A 21487-nucleotide genomic window follows, 5' to 3' on the forward strand; every position below is an offset into this window, starting at 1 on the left:
ATTCAAGAACTTCAGTATTTCCAAATTATTACAGACATGCGCACATTTCCCCCCCTGTGCAGCCTCACTTATATGTACTTTTCTAAGCAGTATTCAGAAAGCAAGAAAAAGAAGGAAGGGACACAGATGAGGTAAGCAGAGGACAGCACTCAAACACAAACCTGGCCACCAAGTGGCTGAAGCATCATCTGGCAATGTAAATGCTGTCAGACCATACACAGATCGTGCGTGGGTTTTGCTGTGGTGAGCAGAGAGCTGCTCTGCAGTGCTATGATAAAGCTGATTTGGACTTGAGTGCCACAGACATGTCATTTCTAGCCAGTGAAAGCAGTAGGATACATTGAGCTAAGTTAAAAATTGAGAAGGGGTTCAATTCGGAGAAGGTAGTCTTCAGTGAAAAACTTCGAGGAAGGAAAACACACACACAACCAGGTTATGTAGTTGTATTTAACAAAAACAAGTTAAAAATGGCAAAAATAACTTGGGAGTAGTTGTTAGTGATTGTTCCTACACTTTGCAACAGGTCTTTTGAATGCTCTAAGAGCTCTAAGAGCTCTAAGAGGTAGTTGAATCAGCTTTTCCTCCTCTAAAGGCTTTAGGTTTACAAAGCTACTGTTACATATATTTATGTGTAAATATTACAGAGGAATGACAGGAATTATGGCACAACATAAGGATTAAAATTGTCCAGCTTACTTAATAGAACAGAATGTTACAGACTATGTCCTATGAATTTCAGTTAATAGGATACAAATCTTAAAACATCAAAACACATTCAAAACAAAATTTTAAAGCAACAGGGAACACTTAAGAAGGTCCTACTATATGTCAACCATCACTGCTTCCCAGCTTTAGAAGTCGTTTATCTCCCTCAATATTTTGCGTTTTTTCTCATCGTTCTTGTGGGCAGACTCATGTTTTCTGTTTTGAATCTGACTGTATCTTGCAATAGTGGATATGCCATCCACAAACCTGGTCTTGTAGAGGACATTTGCATTGTTGAACATCCCATCCTTCAAGGACACCACAATAAACTAAAACAAACCAGAAACAGAAACACTTAAAATAAATATTGCAATCCAAACAACACTAGAAAAGGCTTCCAAAGAGAGGACTCCTTTTCCTTGATTTGGCTAGTACCTTAGTAATAATAAAAAAAAATATTCTAAAACTAACCAAGGCCCAAAAGAATGTGCCACACAGTGGCAATGTTGTCAGGGGTCAATGTACACCCACTTTTTCTGCAGCTAATGACCCTTCTGTCCATATCCCAGCACCTGGCCTGGGACAAAATCTGCAGTGCAGGATGCCTGTTCACGATGGAAGAAAACACAAAAACACCTGTGCCACTAATTATGAAAGAATGTAGAATCTTACCTAGTCGAAAGATGCTACTCAAATCATTTTGCAATACTGGTAACAAATATTCCCCTCCCCAGTCAAAATTTGGAACGGTCAAGTCTTTTATATCACATCTTTACATCAAATAGAGATGGACACTGCCTTTTTTTTCATGTACAGGTCACAATGATACAGAGATCCTTTCCAGTAGTGCCTGACTTATTTCAATAGGGTCAACATGAAATATCTTTAACCTCAAGTTAAAGATCTCTAGGAAAAAAGGAGTTCAGGATGTTGTTATGCCTGAAATTGAGCGTATCACAGATACTGCACCCTACTGCTCCATTTTAACCAGTGCAGCAACAACATTCAAGTTTCACCATTGCCATGTCAGTCTAGCTTTCAGCTGAAACAACTCAGAAATACAGCACATCCCTAGAATCAAAGAGCTGAACAGCTCAGAGTCCTTAGTGCCAGACTGCCTTTGGAAATCATGGATGGAACTGATCAATCTGTCCCGGTGGAAGGTGTCCCTGCCTGTGACAGGGGACTGACCTAGATGACCTTTAAGCCACCTTCCAACCCAAACCATTCTATTACCACAATAATTTCAAGATCATACCTGGGAGTGTTTGAAATGAGTTTGAAGCATCTGACCAATATTCTGGGTATGAGAGAGATCAAGGGCTGCATCCACTTCATCCAAGATGTAAACTGGGGCTGGCCTGAAGAGGAGCATGGCTAATATCAAGGATAAGGCCACCAATGATCTAATATGGAGACAAGAAAATTATGATTTACTCTAGTCTGAAAGGCTTTGGCTTTTGAAAACAATTGTTGAAAGACAAAGAGGGTGCTAAAGGGTCTGGATCACAAGTCTGATGAGGAGCAGGTACTGTAATTGTTTAGCCTGGAGAGAAAGGGGCCCAGGAGGGACCTTATTCCTCTCTACAGCTGCCAAAAAGAAGGTGTTGCCTGGTGGGGGTTGGCCTCTTCTTCCAGGTAATGAAACAGGTCAAGAGGAAATGGCCTCAAGTTACACCAGGGTAGGTTAAGATTGGATATTAGGAAAACATTCTTCACTTCTTCACTTAAATGGTTATCAAGCTTTGGAATGGGTTGCTCACAGAACTGGTTGAGTCAACACTCATGGAGAGATTTAGAAGACAGGTAGATGTGAGGCTTAGCAATAAGGTTTAAGGGTGGACCTGGCAGCTAAGTTAATGGTTGAATGATAATCTTAAGGGAGTTTTTCCAGCCTAAATAATTCAATGATTCTAAAATGCTCCCTCAAAAGTACATTACTGCTATGATTCTGAAGAGATGGAATGATAATTTCCCTGTTTCAAAATGTGAAGTCTTCTGTCAGAAACAGCAAATAATATTTCTTATTGAAAGATCATGTTAGTTGGGTCATTCTATTTAAAATTATGCTTTTCTATTTCCAATTCTGACTTTTGCAATGATGTTTTTTCACATCTGCTTCTTCAAGTATTCTGTCCTTTGTAAGTTCTGTATCTCTGTCTCACCTCTTCCCAAATTCTGTTTGTGCTTTTCAGTTTGTTAAGATTTTTTTCCTTAGAAGCTGGAAAGAAGCACATGCTCTACACAGTAGCCGTAGACACTGGAGAAGAAAACTGTTGCCATGACACTAACTTTTATACCAGGGAAATACTTGCATATATAGATTTTTGTGGCTACAACTCAAGGAGAGGAGCATTTGGTTCAACATTATGTCAGTACTACCTAGGGTTAAATGTGATTTTCTCACCATTCAATTCTTTTTTTGCCGCTTCTATGTGACAGGAGTAAAATCTTGTTTTTTATCTTATACTAAGTATAGCATTGTTCTAAGTCAGAATGTATTAATAGTACTTCCAGTATTGAGTCCATTTGGAAGGAGGTAGAGTCCCTGACTTGACAAGGAAAAGATTAATTTTTCGCTTTTCAGAACTCTAATTCGTTAGACATATTAATTACATACACAACGACAATGGAAAACGAATTCACCAACCTTTGTCCTCCACTAAGTTCTGTTAAGTTTTCCTTCCAGGTGTTTCCTAAGGCAACTCTGAACTCCATACCAACTAAGGCATTGTGATTTTTAGAGGCTGCTAGCACAGCTCTGGCTCCAGGTAGGAGTGTTGAGAAAATGGAACCAAAGTCATTATTTACCTAGAAGTCAGACCACAAAAGATGTATGAACATGCTTTGGATCAAAAGCAAAAAGAGTGAAAAACTTAGTGGCAAGCAGCACAACACTTGAGACATCTTTCCCAGTTCAACATGGTGAGTTCCAATGTCACATACAGGACAGTGACAAAAAACACTGTACAGTGTTTTTTCTGTACTGAAGAGAGAAGCAACACCAAAGGATATACGACCCCTCATGGTAAGCATTTTAGAAGGATCCATTGAAAGATGTACTGGAAGGCTTCTTTATGCTATCAGCCAGGGAAATGGTTGTGCCCTAACTCAGATTTATTAACTAGCAAATTGCAATTTCTCCCAATTAATGGACTACTAAAAATACAAGCACCATGTAAGAGATAGGTTCTGGCATTCTCCCCACTTTTTTTCTTCCCAGGTTTACTTAAGCAATGTCAAGGTAGGGGATGGGATGCAACTTTGTAAATACAGATTAGGAAATTTCCTAGGTTTAGAAATTTGTCTGAAAACACACTTATTCCACCATGTGTGATGCTTTTGTATTACAGCTCACTAATTTCTGCCAAACACAGTTTTTACAATGGAAAGGTACCGTTTTGTCAGTGATAGATCCTAAGTACAGGCAGGATAATTAATGATTAAACAGACACTTCCTCTATGTGCAATTTAATCTTGGTTAAAATCAAATTTCTCAAAGGCCAAGAAGCACAAGTTCTGCTAGTACGCCTGAAAAGAAAGTATCAAAAGATTTCCACGTAGAAAGGGATAATTTTATACTTTTGTTATAATTCATTTTTTGAGAGACTTGGTAAAAAGGCAGAGTGCCTAGGTAACAGAAAGTTAAATCAGATATTGCTCTACCCAATATTGTGTATCTTGACAGTAACAGGAGCCCTGCACTGTAGAGGACAACATAGAACCAGAAAATTTTGACTTTGGTAAAATATTGGTTTAAGAAAAGAAAAAATACTAAAAATAAAACCTGACTGTATTTCAATATACCTTAACCTTAATGAAATTTTGTGGGCACTAAAGAAATTGAGAAAGTAGTTTTGCAGGTTTAACTGGACCTTTGCAATTCTCAGAAAATTCATGTCTTATTCTCAAAAGTGGGAATAAACAGGAGAAATAAAGTGGTTATTTTTAACTATAGGTCAAAGATATTAGTTCTTAAAACAGACTTTTTTTTCTCAAGGAAATATGTGAAACAGTAATCTAAGATAAATCTGATCCTTTACTAAAACATGAAGATAAATTTCAAGTGTCATACCTTTTTCCAAGCAATATCTAAGGTTTGCTTTTTCTTCCGGTCAAGCTCGTCAATAACTGCAAGAATTTTTATTTTGTCATTCTCTACAATTCTTTTTTTCTTCATTAAGTCATTGTACTGGTGCAAAGAGAAGAAAAGATCAATTTCAATGTATTTTGTGCTCAAATGCATTTTGTGCTAATCTTACACCTTCATTGTATCATTGACTAGCTATGAAATAGTCATTAATCACAAGATTAAAATCCAGTGCATTCATTTAGCTGCATGAGGGATGTAAGTTTTGAGATTATTTGCAAATTGAAGCATCAGAATTTTCAACAATCAGCAAAGGGGAAGGACAACATTGCTCTGAAAGTTGCACTTTGAAGTTAATAATTTGCTTTTCCATAGAAGAAAGGATGGTAGTGGAGGCTGATAGGAGGAAACAGTACTAGGAAAGCTGAAGGATAAAATCAGTAGCCAGTTTTCAGACAATCCTGGAATAGCCTGAAGATACAGATTAATTCAAAACAACCTTTCTACACCATCAGGCTATCATGCTTGAAGATGAGTATTTTTTTTGGTCTCCAACCTTTAACACAGTATATAGTTCTCAAATACTCTAATGGATGCCACAAAGTTTGCTAATGCTTCAACTGAGGATGAATTGGGGTAGGAAGGAATAAAATACTATTTTTTACAATTCAAAGTCAAGATTATGACTAACCTAAAAACCTGGTGTTCCAATGAACAGTTCAAAGATGTAAGATTAATATGAAAGAACCAGCAAAAGGTTTCCTGCTATCTCATGAAGGTTTAGTTTTATTTTTGAGAAATAGGAGCATATGAAAACATAAAGCTACATTATAAATATCTAAATCTATTGTATCTATACCATATGACCAGTCTGCCCAATCTTTATAGATTAAACCACAGAATGTTTACCCTTTCCTCTGCATCAGAAAGCATGTTCATAGCTCTCATGTTCACATTCCTTCCCCACTTCTCTTTATGCTCCTGCAATTTCTGCAGCTTCTGACTTGCTTCTTTAGGGTTGCTACTTTTGAAATCATAGGCTGTGTTTGGCTGGCCAAAGAGTGGTTTGTCTGAAGCTATCCACCTGTATTCTTTCAGCATTTTGGCCACCTGTAAACAAAAGATATATTGAGGCTTTTTCCTTACCCTTCTCAAATGTGAACTAAAAATAAACAAAAACAAATGAATACAAACAAACAAAAAAACACACCAAAAAACCAAAACCCAATTACATTCTGAAATTACCACATTAATTCTTCTACTCCAATGCACAGGTACATCTTTACAAAGCTTTGTGTGATTTCCTTCATTGTGGACAAACCAAGAATTTTAAGGTAGGTTTCATATATCTCTTACATAATTACTTGAAGTGCTTTTTTTCCACATCTGAACTATACCAAGGTCACTGCATCACAGAATTACCCTCTATAATTAGTTATCTAATTTTTCCATGCAATCAGAATGTTCTTAATGAGCACTTTCTCACTGTGATCTATCCTCTGTTACTCCATACAGATAAGCTCTTAGACAATGTACAGTTTCCACTCCCTCTTCCTCAGATAAAACTTTTCACATAAGAGCTATAAATATGACAATGCTTAAAGAAAAAAGGCTATTCCCTTTGCATGTGGCAAGGGAAATAACCATTCTTGGTCATAAGATGTGAAAAAAAGTACGATTTTGAAATACCTTGGCAGCAGCATCAGCAGCCTCTTGTTGACATTTGGTGATGCTGTGTTCTAATTCTTTAACCTTAAGCTGTAATTCATTATTTTGTTCTCTGTATTTTACCATCTCAGCCGATTTGTCTTTAATGGCATTTTCATGTAATGCGATTGTTTCCTTTTGCTTGGCAAGCTCCTTCTGCGCTCTCTCCACAGATTCCTGAAACAGCATATCAGCAGATGTTTATTGGCCTCTTTTAAAGGTGGCATTAAAAATTATTAAAACTGACACAGCAAGGAGAAAAAATTCACATGTGAAAGTGAAGCAAAAAAATAACTACCTGGGCTGATTGAGTGTGGTAAGCAAGAGGATCACACAACAGTCACACAAAGTAACATCAAACAAATAGTGAAACACAGTATTCACTTTTACCTCTGTCTTAGCCACTTCAGCCACCATAGCATCAACTTGATCCTGGTAGGATTTGATTGCTTCCTCTGTAGCTGTTATCTGTTGTTTATAGGAGACCTGCTCTTGTTTCAGCTCTTCAAGTTCCAGAACTAAAGCTTTGACTTCCTAGAGAGAAGTTTTCCAATTTATTAGTTATACTTAAATGGAAAGGATTAAGATTCAGTTTGATGTAGCAAATACTGTAGATTAACAGCACCCATTCTTGAGAAAGAGTGCAATCTCACAAAAAACCAAAGAAAGACAAAAATCTTCAGTCTGTGACTATGTCAGTGACTACACAGTAATATATTACGTGAGGGCATTAAAATCTCAGGAGAATCAAACTTTCTGATTTTTGCGGCCACTTGTAACATGGAGAGAACTGCCAACAGAAATGAAGTTTTACCTGCTGCTTGTCTTTTATTTTTTTGCTTGAAGTGTCTGCCTTTTTCTTGGCATTGTCTAGTTTCTGCTCCGCATTTTTTCGTTCTTTTAGACACTCTGCTTCTGCATTTTTAATTTTATTCTCTAATTCCTTGTATTTTTCTTCTGCTTTCTTTTTGCTCTCTTCCATTTTCTTTAATGTCTCTTCACAATTCTCTGAATCAAGAAGTAGAGTACTGAGATTGAGCACAGTTCTCGTCTTTGAATTTACACCCTAAACACCAACAGAAATAAATCTCTTTTTGCTCCCAACAGAAAAAATGTGGTTGAACCCTCACTAGTTGCTGAAGTCAGATATTTCAATGATTACTTTAAGACAGTGTGCTGTTGCTACCAGTTATTGGTAGGAGACCAAACAGCCGTTATGAAAATATGACCTTTTTCTGATGGAGGGAATCTGATGGCTACCCAACAAGATATCACCTCATCCCTAGAACACTATGTCTAGATATGTATCACTTCTGTCAATTTCTTTAGATGTTTTACTTGTTGCTGCATTTTGTGCATTTTTGTCTCTTCTTAGCTATATGAAACACTATTTCTTTCCAATGCTTTCTTCTAATGCAAACTGTATTACTAACCTTAAGTAACAGATGGCTTGAGAAAAGCAAAGACTACTCAAATATGGGATTAAATCAATTTTTAAACTTCCCTGTAATGACATACTTTCCTTTATTACAAAGTATATAAAAAACATTAAAGAGTATAACCTTTACTGTAAGAGAATGACCACCTTTAAGTGAATCACCTCTATGCAAGTATACTGTGATTCTGTGTTTGTTACACATTCCTAAATATAAAGCTAGTATTTTTAAGGTGAAAAGTACTTCTGTCTTAAGTAACGATTCTGTTACTCAAACAGCCTGATACCCATTTCATTCTCAGCAATTAGTTTTCAGTTAAAAGAGTAAGAACACATTTGTCACCAATGGTTTTCCTCAGAGCAAGCAGTTCTTCCTCTTGTTTGTGGTAAGCACTTTGATGAAGCTTCTTGTCCAACAGCGCTGCTTCCTCAGACTTCATCTCCCATTGCTGCTTCAGTTGCTGGTACCTTTGGAGACAGCAGAGACACACACTGCCATATGGAAAGGTCCCCAGCATCTCACTTTCAAAACTGAAGTAAGTAGATGAATATCTATATTCCATTTCTCATGTGAAATAGTGATGACAGTAGGGTAAATAAGCTTAAATGAATGAAAATCCAATATAATTGCTTTAATAATAATGGTGAGATTTGTATGCATGTACATTATTATATACACAGCTCCTGCTATTTAGCCCTGATCTGACATATTAAAAAAAATGCAACTCATGGAATTTGGCAACAATTCAGACCACTTTTTCCAACTAGCAGCATGACAGATGTTAGGCTGAAGAACTGAAGAAAAGATATCTAGAAGCAAAAGTTCTTTCCTCCTCTTGGTTATATTTCTGGAAGTCTACTGCTGCTCAAAACAACTTGAAAAAATAAAATCAGCTGGTAGATAGCATGTTATGCAACACTACCTCCTTATGGCATTTTTGCAGAAGTGGCTAAATATATTTTTCTATTCCATCTTTTAATATGGTATACAGTAACTGAGTAGCTGAAAATCAAATATACCTAAAATTATTTTATTTAAATGCTTACCGCAGTATCACACTACAAAGACAGTCCTTTTCAACATCTTTTTATTATTTTGCAAGAAAAATAAGACTGACCACAAATTGGAATTCTTTACAGGTGTTAAAAATATATCTGTAACAGAGCCATACTTCAGTGGACTTCAAGAAAATTCAACCAATTTCAATTAGCCATCAGTGTGTACGCTTTTTTTTTTTTTGCCCTGGATTATCCAAAGCAAAGGGTTTTTGCATGTGTTATTTGAAAACTGAATTTCCTATTTGATTGCTGAACTTACTAATTATATTGGAGGGAGAGGGAGGAAGGAAATTTTCTGCATATTACGTTCTCAAAAAGCCTCTGGCCTCCCAAAACAACTCCTTATATTAAATTTACTCAGTCACATTAAGAGAAATGATACACATCGTACAGTGCAAACCTTACCTCTCAGCAACCATCTTCAAGCTTGCCAACTCATTCTCTACAGCTGCAAGTTCAGATTCCTTTTTCTTGAGTTCTATTTCAACACCTTTCACTTCTTGAAGTTTGGACAATATTGGTGCAGCCTGTGAGGATGCACCTGTTCAATGAAAAAATTAAAATGCCAGGCTAACTGGAATTAGACCAGTGAATTCACCACTGGTAACTGCAAATTCTAAACATTGATAATGATGCTGGTTGATGATTTATTTTAGTTGAGATAAAGCAGCTAGGATAAAGTTAAGAGTTCTCAGAGGAGAAAGACTACCTCCTCTGTCCCAGAACTTAGTTCTGCAGGCTTTGAATACTACACATGCGTGTCTTGTGCAAACAGCTACCTTTTCATAATTTATGAAATTATCGCAAATCAATGATGAATTATTTCAAAAAGTGCTTGAATTCCAAGCACTTTTGCTTCCAAGAGGATTTACAGTCTAATGAGATTGAAGTAATTAACTTTATGTGACTTTATGTGAAGTTTGTCAGTAATTTTCTCTTAAACTAATTAATATTATTTCAGCTCAAGACAACTTTAGCTCCCAGTATGTGTCTACACATAACAGTAAGGTTACTGTTAAGTAACAAAGGTTACTGTTCATTTTTACAAAAAATATGCAAGAGCAGTAAACATATCAACAGATATCAACACAATATTATTAGCATTACATGAATAGAACCAGCACTTGCCTCCATGCAGAGTTCCTTGGGGATCAAACACGTCTCCATCAAGAGTAACACTTCTTGTCATTATCCTTTTGTCAAAAGTCACTTTCTTAGCATTATCCATGTTATTACAGACCAGTGTTGTTCCAAAGACATATTCCATTGCTTTCTGCAGTTCAGATTCGTATGCAATTAGAGAAAGGGCTAGATGCAAGTTAGCATGGCCAGCCTAGAAATCAAACAAAATGCAATTAGTATGCCTTAAGTTACAAGAAGTTTTAAATTTGATTTCTATCATTTGTTGATAATAACCCTTCCAAAAGTATCATTACATTTTAATACTATTTCAGTTACAAGTGGACTAATTAATAGCCATTTAAACCTCACAAAATTGAAAGGATACAAAGGAAAACAAAATCAGTATATTCTCGAACCCTGTAGAAATTTGTATTACAATAACCATTAAGAATCCCAAGTTTGTGGTACAAAAACAAAATGAAAATGGAACAGAAGCAATATAGAGCAAAGAGTGTATTTATTTACATACCAAGCTTTGGGCCAACTTGACTATGTCTTCTTGAACACACCTGGCTGAAATTTTGTTTAATGGAATGATGGTGTATCGATGCTTTAGTTCACCCTTTTCTAAAAGCTTTTTGCCAGTAACCTCAAATGAAAAATAGTTACAAAGCATACCTGAGTACACAAGTGATTTTGTAAAGTGAGACAGCAGTAGGGCATTGGAAGAACACATTTTTGCCACCAGCAATGTGACTATGCATGACTTTCTTCACCCAATTAAAACAGGTACATGCGTCTAAAACCTGCTCAAGCATTCAGTAACAAGTCACATTCTTGCCAACCCCAAATCATATGACCATATCTCAAAATTCAGAGTTCTGTACTACTGCAATAAACTTACTTCTGTGTCCACAATAATGTTATAGAGCTTCCCTCCAGCCACCGCTTCCAGGGCTCTGGCATTGGATATATCTTTCACAGTGAAAAGAGACACAACAGGGCCTTTCACATGGTTTGGATCCCAATTTTTTTCTGGATGCCTTAAAACAAATATAAATTATAACTATGAATCATGTCTGATTTTCTCTTATACATATTTTAAAAAATTATATTTAAACCCCATGATGTTTATTATTCTCATATAAGCAATTCTAAATCTTATCAGAAAAAGAACCCCATGCAAAAATTGGTTGAATTAAATACTTCACAGGAAGAGATTTTACAATAAAGAATCAGTTACACAATCATTAAAAGAATGTAATCCCTGATTTATTTACACGTTTTTTCAATATTTTTTGCAGTGGATTATTACCACAACTATAGGACTATGTTCAGCCTATTACACAAAAAATTAAACCTGGGCATACAGATATTTGACTGCAGTTGACCTCCAAAGAGCAAATCTACTTGTGTCCACAGGCAGGAAACAATGATTATATATTTCCCAGTTTAGCCCTTTGGATTCTATGGCTTTAGCTACTGAAGTTATGACTTGAAAATACCATCAGACAAAACTTTTATATTCCAATGACTTTGGTAAGATCATAACATTTCCTGACTTTCCCACTCACCTACCCCTTCACTTTGCAGCATGGGTAAGACATTATTCACTGGCACTAAAAGGAAAGCAAGAGCTAAGACATGGATAGAGTTAGCTGGTAAAATGCCCCCAAAAGCCCTTTCAAGCATCTTCCAGGATCACACTGAGATCTTACTTGTATGTAAACTGTAGATGAGGAAATTTTGCCGTTAAGTTTTCACTCCGTTCTCTTAGCCGGCTGATATCAGAAATCAATGCCTTCTTTTTTGCTAGAAGGGCTTCTACTTTCTCTTCTTCAGAGTTGAACACAAGCAGCAAACATATATCCAGAGCACAGAAATATATTAGCTTAAAAATTGGTGTCCTACACTGTTCATCTACATAGAGAAGACTTTCTAAAATTCTTTATAAATTTTCAGACTAAAAAAATTAATACCATCATGACACCAAACACGTCAAGAAAGTTTAAAGTGCAATGTACTTCTCTAAAGGTTAATCTGGACTATCAGCTAACAGTTTTGAGTAATCTTAAAGAAATGCTACCTGGCATAAGAAACAAACTCTAAGAAGTGTTTTAGGTACAGAAAACCAGGAAGCAATAGAGGTATTGATCCCCTTTTCCATCTAAATTTTAGCTGGAATTTAATTGTGCCATCAAATTTCAAAAAACTTTGCCCAAAGTTGATACAATCAAATTATTTTAAGCTGCTTTCTGTGGAAGTTTAAGAGTTTGCAGAGCTTAGGTCGGAGGAATTTCTCTAAGCTTGAAAGCAGTGTACTTGGTACCCTCCTGCACTGGGGCTGGGTGAGATGGAGTCAACACCCCCCAGAGCAACCCTCAAAGTGTTGTTCTTTATTTTTCTACTAAAAAGGTATTTTTAGTAGAAACATAAAGAAAGAAACATCCAACAGTTTTGGCCACATGCTAAGCATGCTGGCACAAGCACCAAGGCTATCCTTCCAGTCCCTCGTCCAAAAGCCACTAGGCTGTGGGTGGGCAACAGGCTGGGAGGGGACATAGACAGGATATGGGGTCCAAGGGATATTTGACACTGTTATGAAGGTGTGCTCATCAATAAAAGTTAAGAGAAATGATGAGGGAAGGGAGCATCCATTATTAAGGGCTTTGTCTTCCAAAATAGCATACTGAGATCCTACTTCACAAGAACTGGCTGAACATTGCCTCCTAATTCTTGATGGGAAACAGAGCATAGATTCTTTTGTTTCCTTTTGTTTCTGCATCCTCTGCCAGAAGCAAGACAGAGCCACCCACTGGCCAAGGCCAAGAACATTACTGATGGTAGTGAAGCCTCTGGGATAACGTATTACAGAAGGGGGAAAAAAGGCCAAATCCATCAGCAGTGGCTGGAAAGAGGAGTGACCATATGTGAGAGGAACAGCCCTGCAGACACCAAGGCCACTGAAGGACAGGGAGAAGGTGCAAACCATGCTGAGGTAGCTGTGCCCTGTGACACGGATCATGGAGTCCACAGTGTAGCAGATATCCACCTGCAGCCCGGGCAAACCAATACTGGAGCAGGGTCCTGTCAGAATGTGCAGACCCATGGACAGATGAGCCCATGCTGGAGCAGATTTGCTGGCAGGATGTGTGCCCCTCAGGGGACCCACCGGAGTATTTCTATTTCATGGGAGTAGCCTGTTCCTGAGGGACTGCACCCCATGAGAGGGACCCATGAGGGAGCAGTTTGCGAAGGACTGCAGGCCATGGGAAGGATTTACGCTGGAGAAGAACTGCCTCCCTTGGGGAGAATCTCACGGGAGAGCTGGGGAAGGGTGCCCTTGAGGAGGAAGAAGTGGCAGAGACAATGTGTGAAGAACTGACTGCAGCCTCCATTCCCTATCCCCCTGCACCACTCATTGAGGAGGTCAGAAAATCAGAAACTAAACAGAGCCTGGGAAATGAAGTTAAATTGATTTCCCCAAGTTAAGTCTATTTTGCCCATGATAATGATTACCAAGTGATGTCTCCCTGTCCTTATCTCAGCCCATGAGCTTTTGCTGTGTATTGCCTCCTCTGTATAGTTGAGAAGGGGTGTGATAAAACAGGTTTGGTGAACCTGGCACTGAGTCAGGGTCAACTCACGACAATTCTGTACTCCTTTGCAGATTGTCCCAAAAAAAGCATCAGAAGTCTGTACAGACCTGAGTAGTTCAGCTCGTTTATTTGTTTCTCTAGGGTTATTTTCTTTTTTTCGACATCTTCAAATGCTTTTCGGTCTTTCTTATAGCCTTCATCCATCTTTTTAACTTCAGCTTCTTTTGCCTTTAATTCTTTTTGTGCATAATTCAATTTCATTTCAGCCTATAAGGAGTAAGCAAATATGGAACCAGATCTTTAAAGATAATGTTGCATGTGCAAATTTAGAACACTTGCACTATCAACATGCCTATGTAATTTATAAAATTTTCCACTGGTTGCCGATATGACAAAAACCAGCTTTGGCTTTTGAAAATAATGGCACAGGTTATTTGGAAACAAAACCAGGGATCTTGTATTTAACTACTGTAACATGAACATGAACATGAATAGAGTCCGAGAAGAAACAAAGTAAAAAAAGGTGGGATACAGCTGTCCTTGTTACTCTTAGGAGAAGAATTTCTCCTGAGACAAGCAAAGTGAACTTTGGAAATTTAAACTCCACTATCAGAACTACTTCAGCAGAGGTTTTCTATCTTAAGACAAAACAAGTGTTGTCTCATTCAGTTGTGTGATGAGCATACAATTTAACTGAGGAGAAAATAGTTTCTCCTAACTCTCTATTTCACAATCACAAGCATCTTTATTTAGATTCCATTAAGTTTAACTGTAGAAATCTCTTTGATTGTGTAACAAGGGCAACAGTCCTAACTTCTTCCTATTCAATACTATTGGTCATTTGAGTACAGTGAACACTATTTTAGACTTCAAATGCCAGTTTCTAATACTTCCTTGCAGCAATGCTACAGCATTTTCCTGCACAAGGATATTTTGTTTATATTTTATCAAAAAGTTAGTTTAATGAATATGCCAAAATGTAAAATATCTTGCATAGATGTTCTGCATCTCTTTTCATTGATCTTTCAAGCATGTGTCAATTGGTTTTCAGACAATTTTCAAAAGCAGGTCTGAGACAGGCAGAGGTTTTCTTCTTACCTGTTTAGCCTCTGTTACTGCTTTGCTAATTTCATTTTTGCAGATCATCATCTGTGCAGAAAGAGTAGCTTCTTCACCATCCTTATTGCTGGACAGGCCAGCAGACACAGCATTAAAATGCTGTTGTGCTGCTGCTAAGGCATGTGCATCTTTTTCACTTTCTTCCAGTAAAACATTTAGTTCTTTCTCTAGATTCTTTACTTCTTTCTCCTTTGACAGTAATGCTTTAGAATCCTTCAGCAAAACAAAAAACCAAAACCAAACAACCAAACTAAGAAAGAATTTGAGTCTATTACCTTGAAATCAATGTTGTTTGGGCGAGGAGCACCTAAGTGCTCTAAGGGCATGTAAGTAGTTTCATCAACTACATTTCTATGACCCTTAGTCAGATTTTGTGATCTTGCAATATGGCTTTACATATTTTCAAATGTATTACTCCCCCCACGAGTGTACTGAATATCTACAGAGAGATGAAACACAAGAAATTGAAATACAGGAAGTGATAACAACTGCCCAAGACCTAGGAGAATTATCTCGCTCTTCCCAATATCTAAAAAATTATCCTCCTGCATAAAAAACATTGATTGCCAAAAATATGCAAGGCAGAGATTTCTCATTTAATTTTAAGAGTAACACATGTCCAGAGAGCATAATAGTTTGAAGCTATAGGCATCTCTGCTGAGTTTAAGAGAAAATCTGTAACCATTAGGAGTTGCACTTTATTTGTATTTGCATCATATCTTTTTCTAATGGGAACCTACTACCTATGCTGTACAAATTAAACAATGCTCTTAACATTTGTCTCTGCTTTCCTGATGTAATTCTTGCCAATCACAGAATTCTTCACACCATAACAGGAAAGAAAATGCAGCTGTTCCCACAATCTGAATTAATTTAGTATGTAAAGAAAATGATATACAAATATCTTACCTTCTGCATATGTGTTACTAATTCATTGTACTTAACCTCTTCACGTCTTAAGTTTTCCCTCTTGAGATCAAGAGCACTTTGTGCTTTTGTATTAACTCTTTGATTTTCTGAAAGAGCAGCTTCCAGTGCACGGAGTTTAGCACCAGCTTCCTACAATCAGTAATAAAGAAAATTTAGTTTAGCCTCTCAAACCAATGCAGTATTTGTATTTTGTCTTCTGTTCAGAGCTTAATATAGAAGGAAATCTGACCAATTTGGTAGTAGTCTCCAATACAAACAGGTCAGACCATCTCTTACCTCTGAAATCCAACCTAACTTGAAGGTACTATTGAAGACCCACATTACCCCATAGGATGGGACACTGTGCCTGTACAGAAGGTGGATTTAGACATCCAAAGACTCTATGGGCCATCCTATATCTTGTTAAATTTACTGCCCCCAAAACTGAAGTCAATACTGATTATTGTCAAAAAAACCCTTACTTACTTTTCTTTTGAGACATTAACAAAAAGGGAGAAAAAGAAGTCTCTGGCAAAATCTGCCACTGAATCCACACAGTAGAAACATGAGGGCAAGGAGTTTTTATGCTTCAGATATTTTTCCTTTGCATTTCAGAATAAAAAAAAACCCTTTACATGGATGCCTTCTAGACAAAACCGACAGTGAACTGACAATGAACAATGCATATCTAAGCAATACACCAGAAGTTTAAAAATTCAAGAGTGTATTATCTATAAAAATAATTTCAGTGTCTTAAAATTCTTTGTATTCAGCTATTCAGATGAGCACAACTCTGTTTTCATTTACCTTATCCTTTTCCTTTTCCATCTCCGCTATTTCTTCATTAAGTTGTTTTACCTTCTGTTCAATTTCAGCCCTTGATTCCTGAAACTTCTCTACATTAGACTGCATTTCCTTTAACACTTCAGTGGAGGATATCTTTGTTTCTTCAGCCACAAAAAACTGATAAGCTACACAAAAGCGGCTTAAATGTTCTACTTCTCGCACTAATTTTTGGTATTCTAAATAGGATGCTCGCTCCTGAACAGACAAAAAAAAAAAAAAAAAAAAAAAAAAAAAAAAAAAAAAAAAAAAAAAAAAAGCTCTAAAATTTGATGGAAAAACAATGTTACATAAGACTACTATAGAAATCTTTTAAGCACCTCTAAACCAGTATTTGTAAGTAAGAGGAAGGATTCTTCATGTTATTCTCAGCTAAAACAATATTCATAATTGATTGTACACCAGAAATACTGCTTGACTTAGTTTTTTTAAGAACTAAGTCAAGTCCAATAAAGTTTAAAATCTATTTTTAACTAGTTTTCTTGTTTTCTTCCTTCTCCCTACATCTCTCTCTAGGATTTCCTGGAAGTTCAAAATGTCACATTGTTTGTATTTGGAAATATGACAAAATTCTCTCTCTTACAAGACTCTACAGAGCTTGAAAACATGCTATTATTTTAGCCAAAACATACTGGTTCAGAGTAGTTGGAAGTATTTCTTCAGTACTTGAAGAACCTACCTTACCACCCTTCTAATTTTTCCATACCTCTTTCAGTTTCTGTAAAGTTGGACTGATCTCCTCATTTAAGACCTGAAACACATAAGATTTATATTCTGATTTTACTGAACTCTAAACTTTAAACATGTGTAGGCATGGATATCTAGTTCCAGGTAGAGAAATGAAATATTCTACAAGTCAAAGTCACCATTAAACTAGTTGTTCAGTTTTCTTTAACAAACACGAATAAAAGTATACTTTACAACATGTAGTACCGTTTGAATGCTTTTCAGTTTGAGTTCCTTCTTCTCTATGGTTTTCTGGACAGCTATTTTCTTGCACTCGTACATCCTAGTACCAGCTGCTTCTTCAATCATAGCTAAAATCTAAAACAAAGCAATGAAAAAAACCTTTGATGTATCTTCTTACGTTAAATTAGTTCAATTAAGCCGAACATCTCATCTCCCTCCAATCTTTATTTTTGTTGTCCCCCTCCCAATACATAATTCTTATCATGCAAATCAGTTCAGTAAAACTTTAGACAAAAACAGTCCCACAACTTTCCTACCTCTGGTGGCTTCATATTTAGAACTTTGGTAATTTGTCCCTGGTGACAGAAAGATAAGAACAGTGGTTGCGTACCATGCAGTAGTAAAAAGAAAAACCAAAACACAACCCCCTCACTCATGTTTATATATTGTATTATAAGTTCAAGCATTTTTTAAAATCTTCCTGCTACAAAAAAAATCTAGTTTACTCAATTGTTTTGCTCTTCAAAGTTCAAATAAGCCACTCTTCCAGGTAATATACTTGAAATGGTCTTTACGTCGTATGTTAGGCTCATCCTTCACAGACCTGATTGCATCTTTAAAGAGTGATGCAAGTATTTTTCCTAGAGTCTTATGGGGTTGCCGATGTTGAATAAGCTCCTAACCATAAACCAGCTCTTTTAGTGACGTAGCTTACACATATCACGGAGAAACAGAGTACGTACAAAACTGTCCCCACCTTTGCCATCCACTTGGGACAGTTACATTTGAAACAATAACCTGCTCTGTTCTGTTATTCCTTGAAAATATTTCCAGGATTTGCCCAGTCCCTTACAGTCTTTTCAATTTATCAGCTTCCTTTTGATAATTGTGACTTAAGAAGATATATATCTATACTTCATTCAAGATATTGTCTAACATGGAGCACAAATAATAGGAAGTAAAATCAGTCATTTTAGAATATTTATAGAAGTAATACCTGTCTGTTAAGGAGGAAAAACAGAAAATAAAATGGAAACATATTTCAGAAAATTTTGCTAACAGGAGGGCCACATAAGGTCTTGTGCTACAAGATGTGTTTTAGGGTCAAACCATGCTGTACTAGAAATCTTAACTACTTAACAGACTTAATTTTTACTTGATAAGATGTCACTCTAATTGGGAAATTAAGTGTTTTCCCACTATCTCCTCTGTCTTAAATTTAGTGCAAACCCTATTCTCTCAGGACTTCATAAAGATGCACACAATACCTGCATAATGAGGAAGTAAGGATTATTGACATTGAGTCCAACGGAACAGAAGAGATCCTGCACACGACTGTTGGCAGCATTTACACCATTGATAAGATACTTACTTCTACCTCCAACAACAACCTGGAGAATAAAGACAAAAGAACTGCTAGGTGTTGTAAGAATATTAACTGTAATAAAGAAAAAAAAATCTGAGCAAATCACAGGTGTTGTATGTTTGTATACACATACATGTGCATACTGTGCAGAATATCAAAACAGAACTTGTTTGACATTTAAATTATTTAACTAAAATATAAGAAAGATTATTCATTGAAGACAATACTGTCAAGAAACTTTCCAAAAATTCTACTTTAAAAAAAACAAACAATCAAAAATAATTAAAAAACCAAAACCCCAACATCTTCATTAGAAAAATAAAGGTTCCTTAGTTCTTGGACACCAAATTTAATACACAGTTCAGGTATTAAGAAGAAAGATATGAAAGCAGAAAAAGCCGCAAGAGCGAGAATTTTAACTGCTTTATGAACACTGGATCTACTCCTAGAGTTTGTGTAACTAACTGCACCGTAGAAGCAGCATAGAAGCCTTGCCTCTGCTGCAGAAACTCGGGGACTGTAAAAATTACCCTTTTTTTTCTTTGACCGCTCATGAGCATGGTAAAAATGTATATAGGTTATGAAGCAATACAGATATTAAAGACTCACCTGCCTAGTCACAGTGATCTCATCATTAGCTTCAAATCCCAGTGGACTTTGACTCTTGTTTGTATTATCAAAGTTAATAGACACTGTTGCCTTTGTAATTCCAGCTTGCCCATTCTTATAAACTAGATCTTGCAAGTTGGAAGCTCGCACCTAAGTCCAAGGAACAGATAAATACTTTTTTGAAAGCAATTAACTTCATATTTTCATTGTACTACTGTAGGTTTTGGAGAAATGAGTGAAAAAAAAATGAAGATCTAGCTGCATATTTGAGTTCATGTGAACTGACACATGGGAGCTACAAGGTGCTATCATTGTAAAACCACAACCAGTGTGTGCCAGTCTAGATTCACTTATCCAGCTGTTTCTGCATGAGGCTCCTGACAAACACTGAACATATCTGTAAAAAAAGCTAGCTGACAGTAAATTTATTTAACATTTATTTTTCACAATTCAGTTCACAGAGAAATGATTCAGAAAGTGTAAAATGTTCCTTGGAGGTCTGCTGGCTTTGTCTACAACTAGGAGAAGGAAGGTAGGGATGGGAAAGAAAAGAAATTAGAAAATCACCTTCAGATTTTTTCAGATTTGATAAAAAATCACCTTGATGTCAGAGCACACAGTTTTTTATGCGAATAAAGCAGATATATTATCTCTTAAATACCAGTCACTGCATGAAAACCATTTTTAAATTTTTTTCTGATGAACCAGGTAGCTAGATTTAGGACCCAATCCAGAACTGAAAACACTTATTACAAACAAGTAAATTAGTGCCTTTAGATGCAAAAGACCTTTGGCTTGAAGTTGTTAGCTTTTTAGTGGTTCTTTTCAGTCTACTGTTTTAAGCCACATACTTTATCTAACTATGGTATGTGGATGAAGTTGTAACTCAGCCTTACAAGACTGACCAACAGTGACAGAGACCCAGATTTATGTGAAGAAAAATCTAAATAATGAAACTATTTCTTTCAAAGAAGCACCGCTTGAAGTCTTCCGTGGGAGGTTGTTCACTAGAGCAACATGAAAAGTTGCTGACAGAAGAAAGACCTTTCTTAAATGTACCATCTCTTTACCTGTGACAGATTGGTGATTCCCAGCACGAAACAGATGGAGTCCAAGACATTGGATTTGCCACTACCATTCAAGCCAGTAATGGCATTGAATAGCGGGTCAAAGTCTTTAATTTCTGTTCTCTGAGCATAGGATTTAAAACCTTCAAGAACAATTGACTTGATGTACATCTTCTCAGTGTCAACGTGCCCTAAGGCACCAGGCAAAGTATTCCTCTCAGAAGCACTAAGAAAGGTATCTGGATTATAATCCTATATATTTTAGAGAGTAAAGCAAAAAGAATAACCAAATTAATCATACTGCCAAACGGACAACTAAACCTGTGAGAAAATGGAAAGAAAGCATGCCTTTTACAACAAAAATTTCATGCATTTGTAAACGAAAAAAAGCCAGGTAGACCACAGATCCAGGCAGTATCCCAACAATAATCTGTACTTCAGCATTTCTAAGCGACTTGCCTTCACACAAAGTTTATCACGACACTTGGGTATAAACTTGCAGCAAAACCACGGTTTGTCGCAAAGCTGGCCGCCAGCGAAGGAGAAGGAAAGGCCCGGGTGGTGTTTCAGAACACGGCAGAGCCTCTTAGTTTCCCGCTCTCAGAATTGTTGTACCTGCTCAGCCACATCGCCCACGAGGGGTAAATCCCAGGGACGCGGCAGCCTCGGCTCTGAGGCACCGCCAACACCACCGATGGGTCCTTACCCATCAGAGCCCATCCCCGAACCCACCGTCCTCATCGCGCTGACCCCGCGGCCCCGCCAGTGACCCTGCTCCAGTAAGCGCTCCCTGCCAGCTCTCATGCCAAATTTCTCCCTTGTCCCGCTGCCTCACTCGCCTGGCCCAGTCCGCCGCCGCTGCCCGATGCCGCTGCCTCACTCGCCTGGCCCCGTCCGCCGCTGCTGCCCGATGCCCGCCAGGATCAAATTTTGGCGCCGAGCGTCGCA

General features: G+C 37.1%; 1 protein-coding gene across 1 annotated transcript; it reads right to left on the reverse strand.

Annotated features, from left to right (window-relative positions):
* Positions 1-428: 428 nt before the first annotated feature.
* SMC2 (structural maintenance of chromosomes 2) lies at positions 429-21480 on the reverse strand. Its single transcript, XM_063421742.1, has 25 exons — positions 21424-21480; positions 20543-20791; positions 19473-19622; positions 18766-18888; positions 17815-17853; positions 17522-17632; positions 17295-17339; positions 16553-16786; positions 15746-15895; positions 14816-15049; positions 13825-13984; positions 11837-11954; positions 11023-11161; positions 10648-10767; positions 10125-10329; positions 9402-9537; positions 8281-8405; positions 7317-7510; positions 6893-7036; positions 6485-6679; positions 5705-5905; positions 4781-4897; positions 3356-3516; positions 1964-2111; positions 429-1034 (listed from the first exon to the last, which is right to left on the reverse strand). Exons 2-25 carry the CDS (start codon positions 20708-20710, stop codon positions 852-854), a joined length of 3600 nt encoding a protein of 1199 aa, XP_063277812.1. The 5' UTR covers positions 20711-20791; positions 21424-21480; the 3' UTR covers positions 429-851.
* Positions 21481-21487: the final 7 nt, after the last annotated feature.

Source organism: Prinia subflava, chromosome Z (genome assembly GCF_021018805.1).
Source record: "Prinia subflava isolate CZ2003 ecotype Zambia chromosome Z, Cam_Psub_1.2, whole genome shotgun sequence".
In the NCBI taxonomy this organism is placed as follows: Eukaryota; Metazoa; Chordata; class Aves; order Passeriformes; family Cisticolidae; genus Prinia; species Prinia subflava.

Excerpts from the sequence above, each read along its gene's own strand:
- SMC2 (XM_063421742.1), bottom strand. The coding sequence starts at position 20,710 with ATGTACATCAAGTCAATTGTTCTTGAAGGTTTTAAATCCTATGCTCAG. Across the intron at positions 13,985-14,815 it reads CAGTAACAGAGGCTAAACAG|GCTGAAATGAAATTGAATTA; the intron begins GTAAGAAGAAAA and ends TACTCCTTATAG. Across the intron at positions 7,511-8,280 it reads TGCTCTGAGGAAAACCATTG|AGAATTGTGAAGAGACATTA; the intron begins GTGACAAATGTG and ends TTCTTGATTCAG.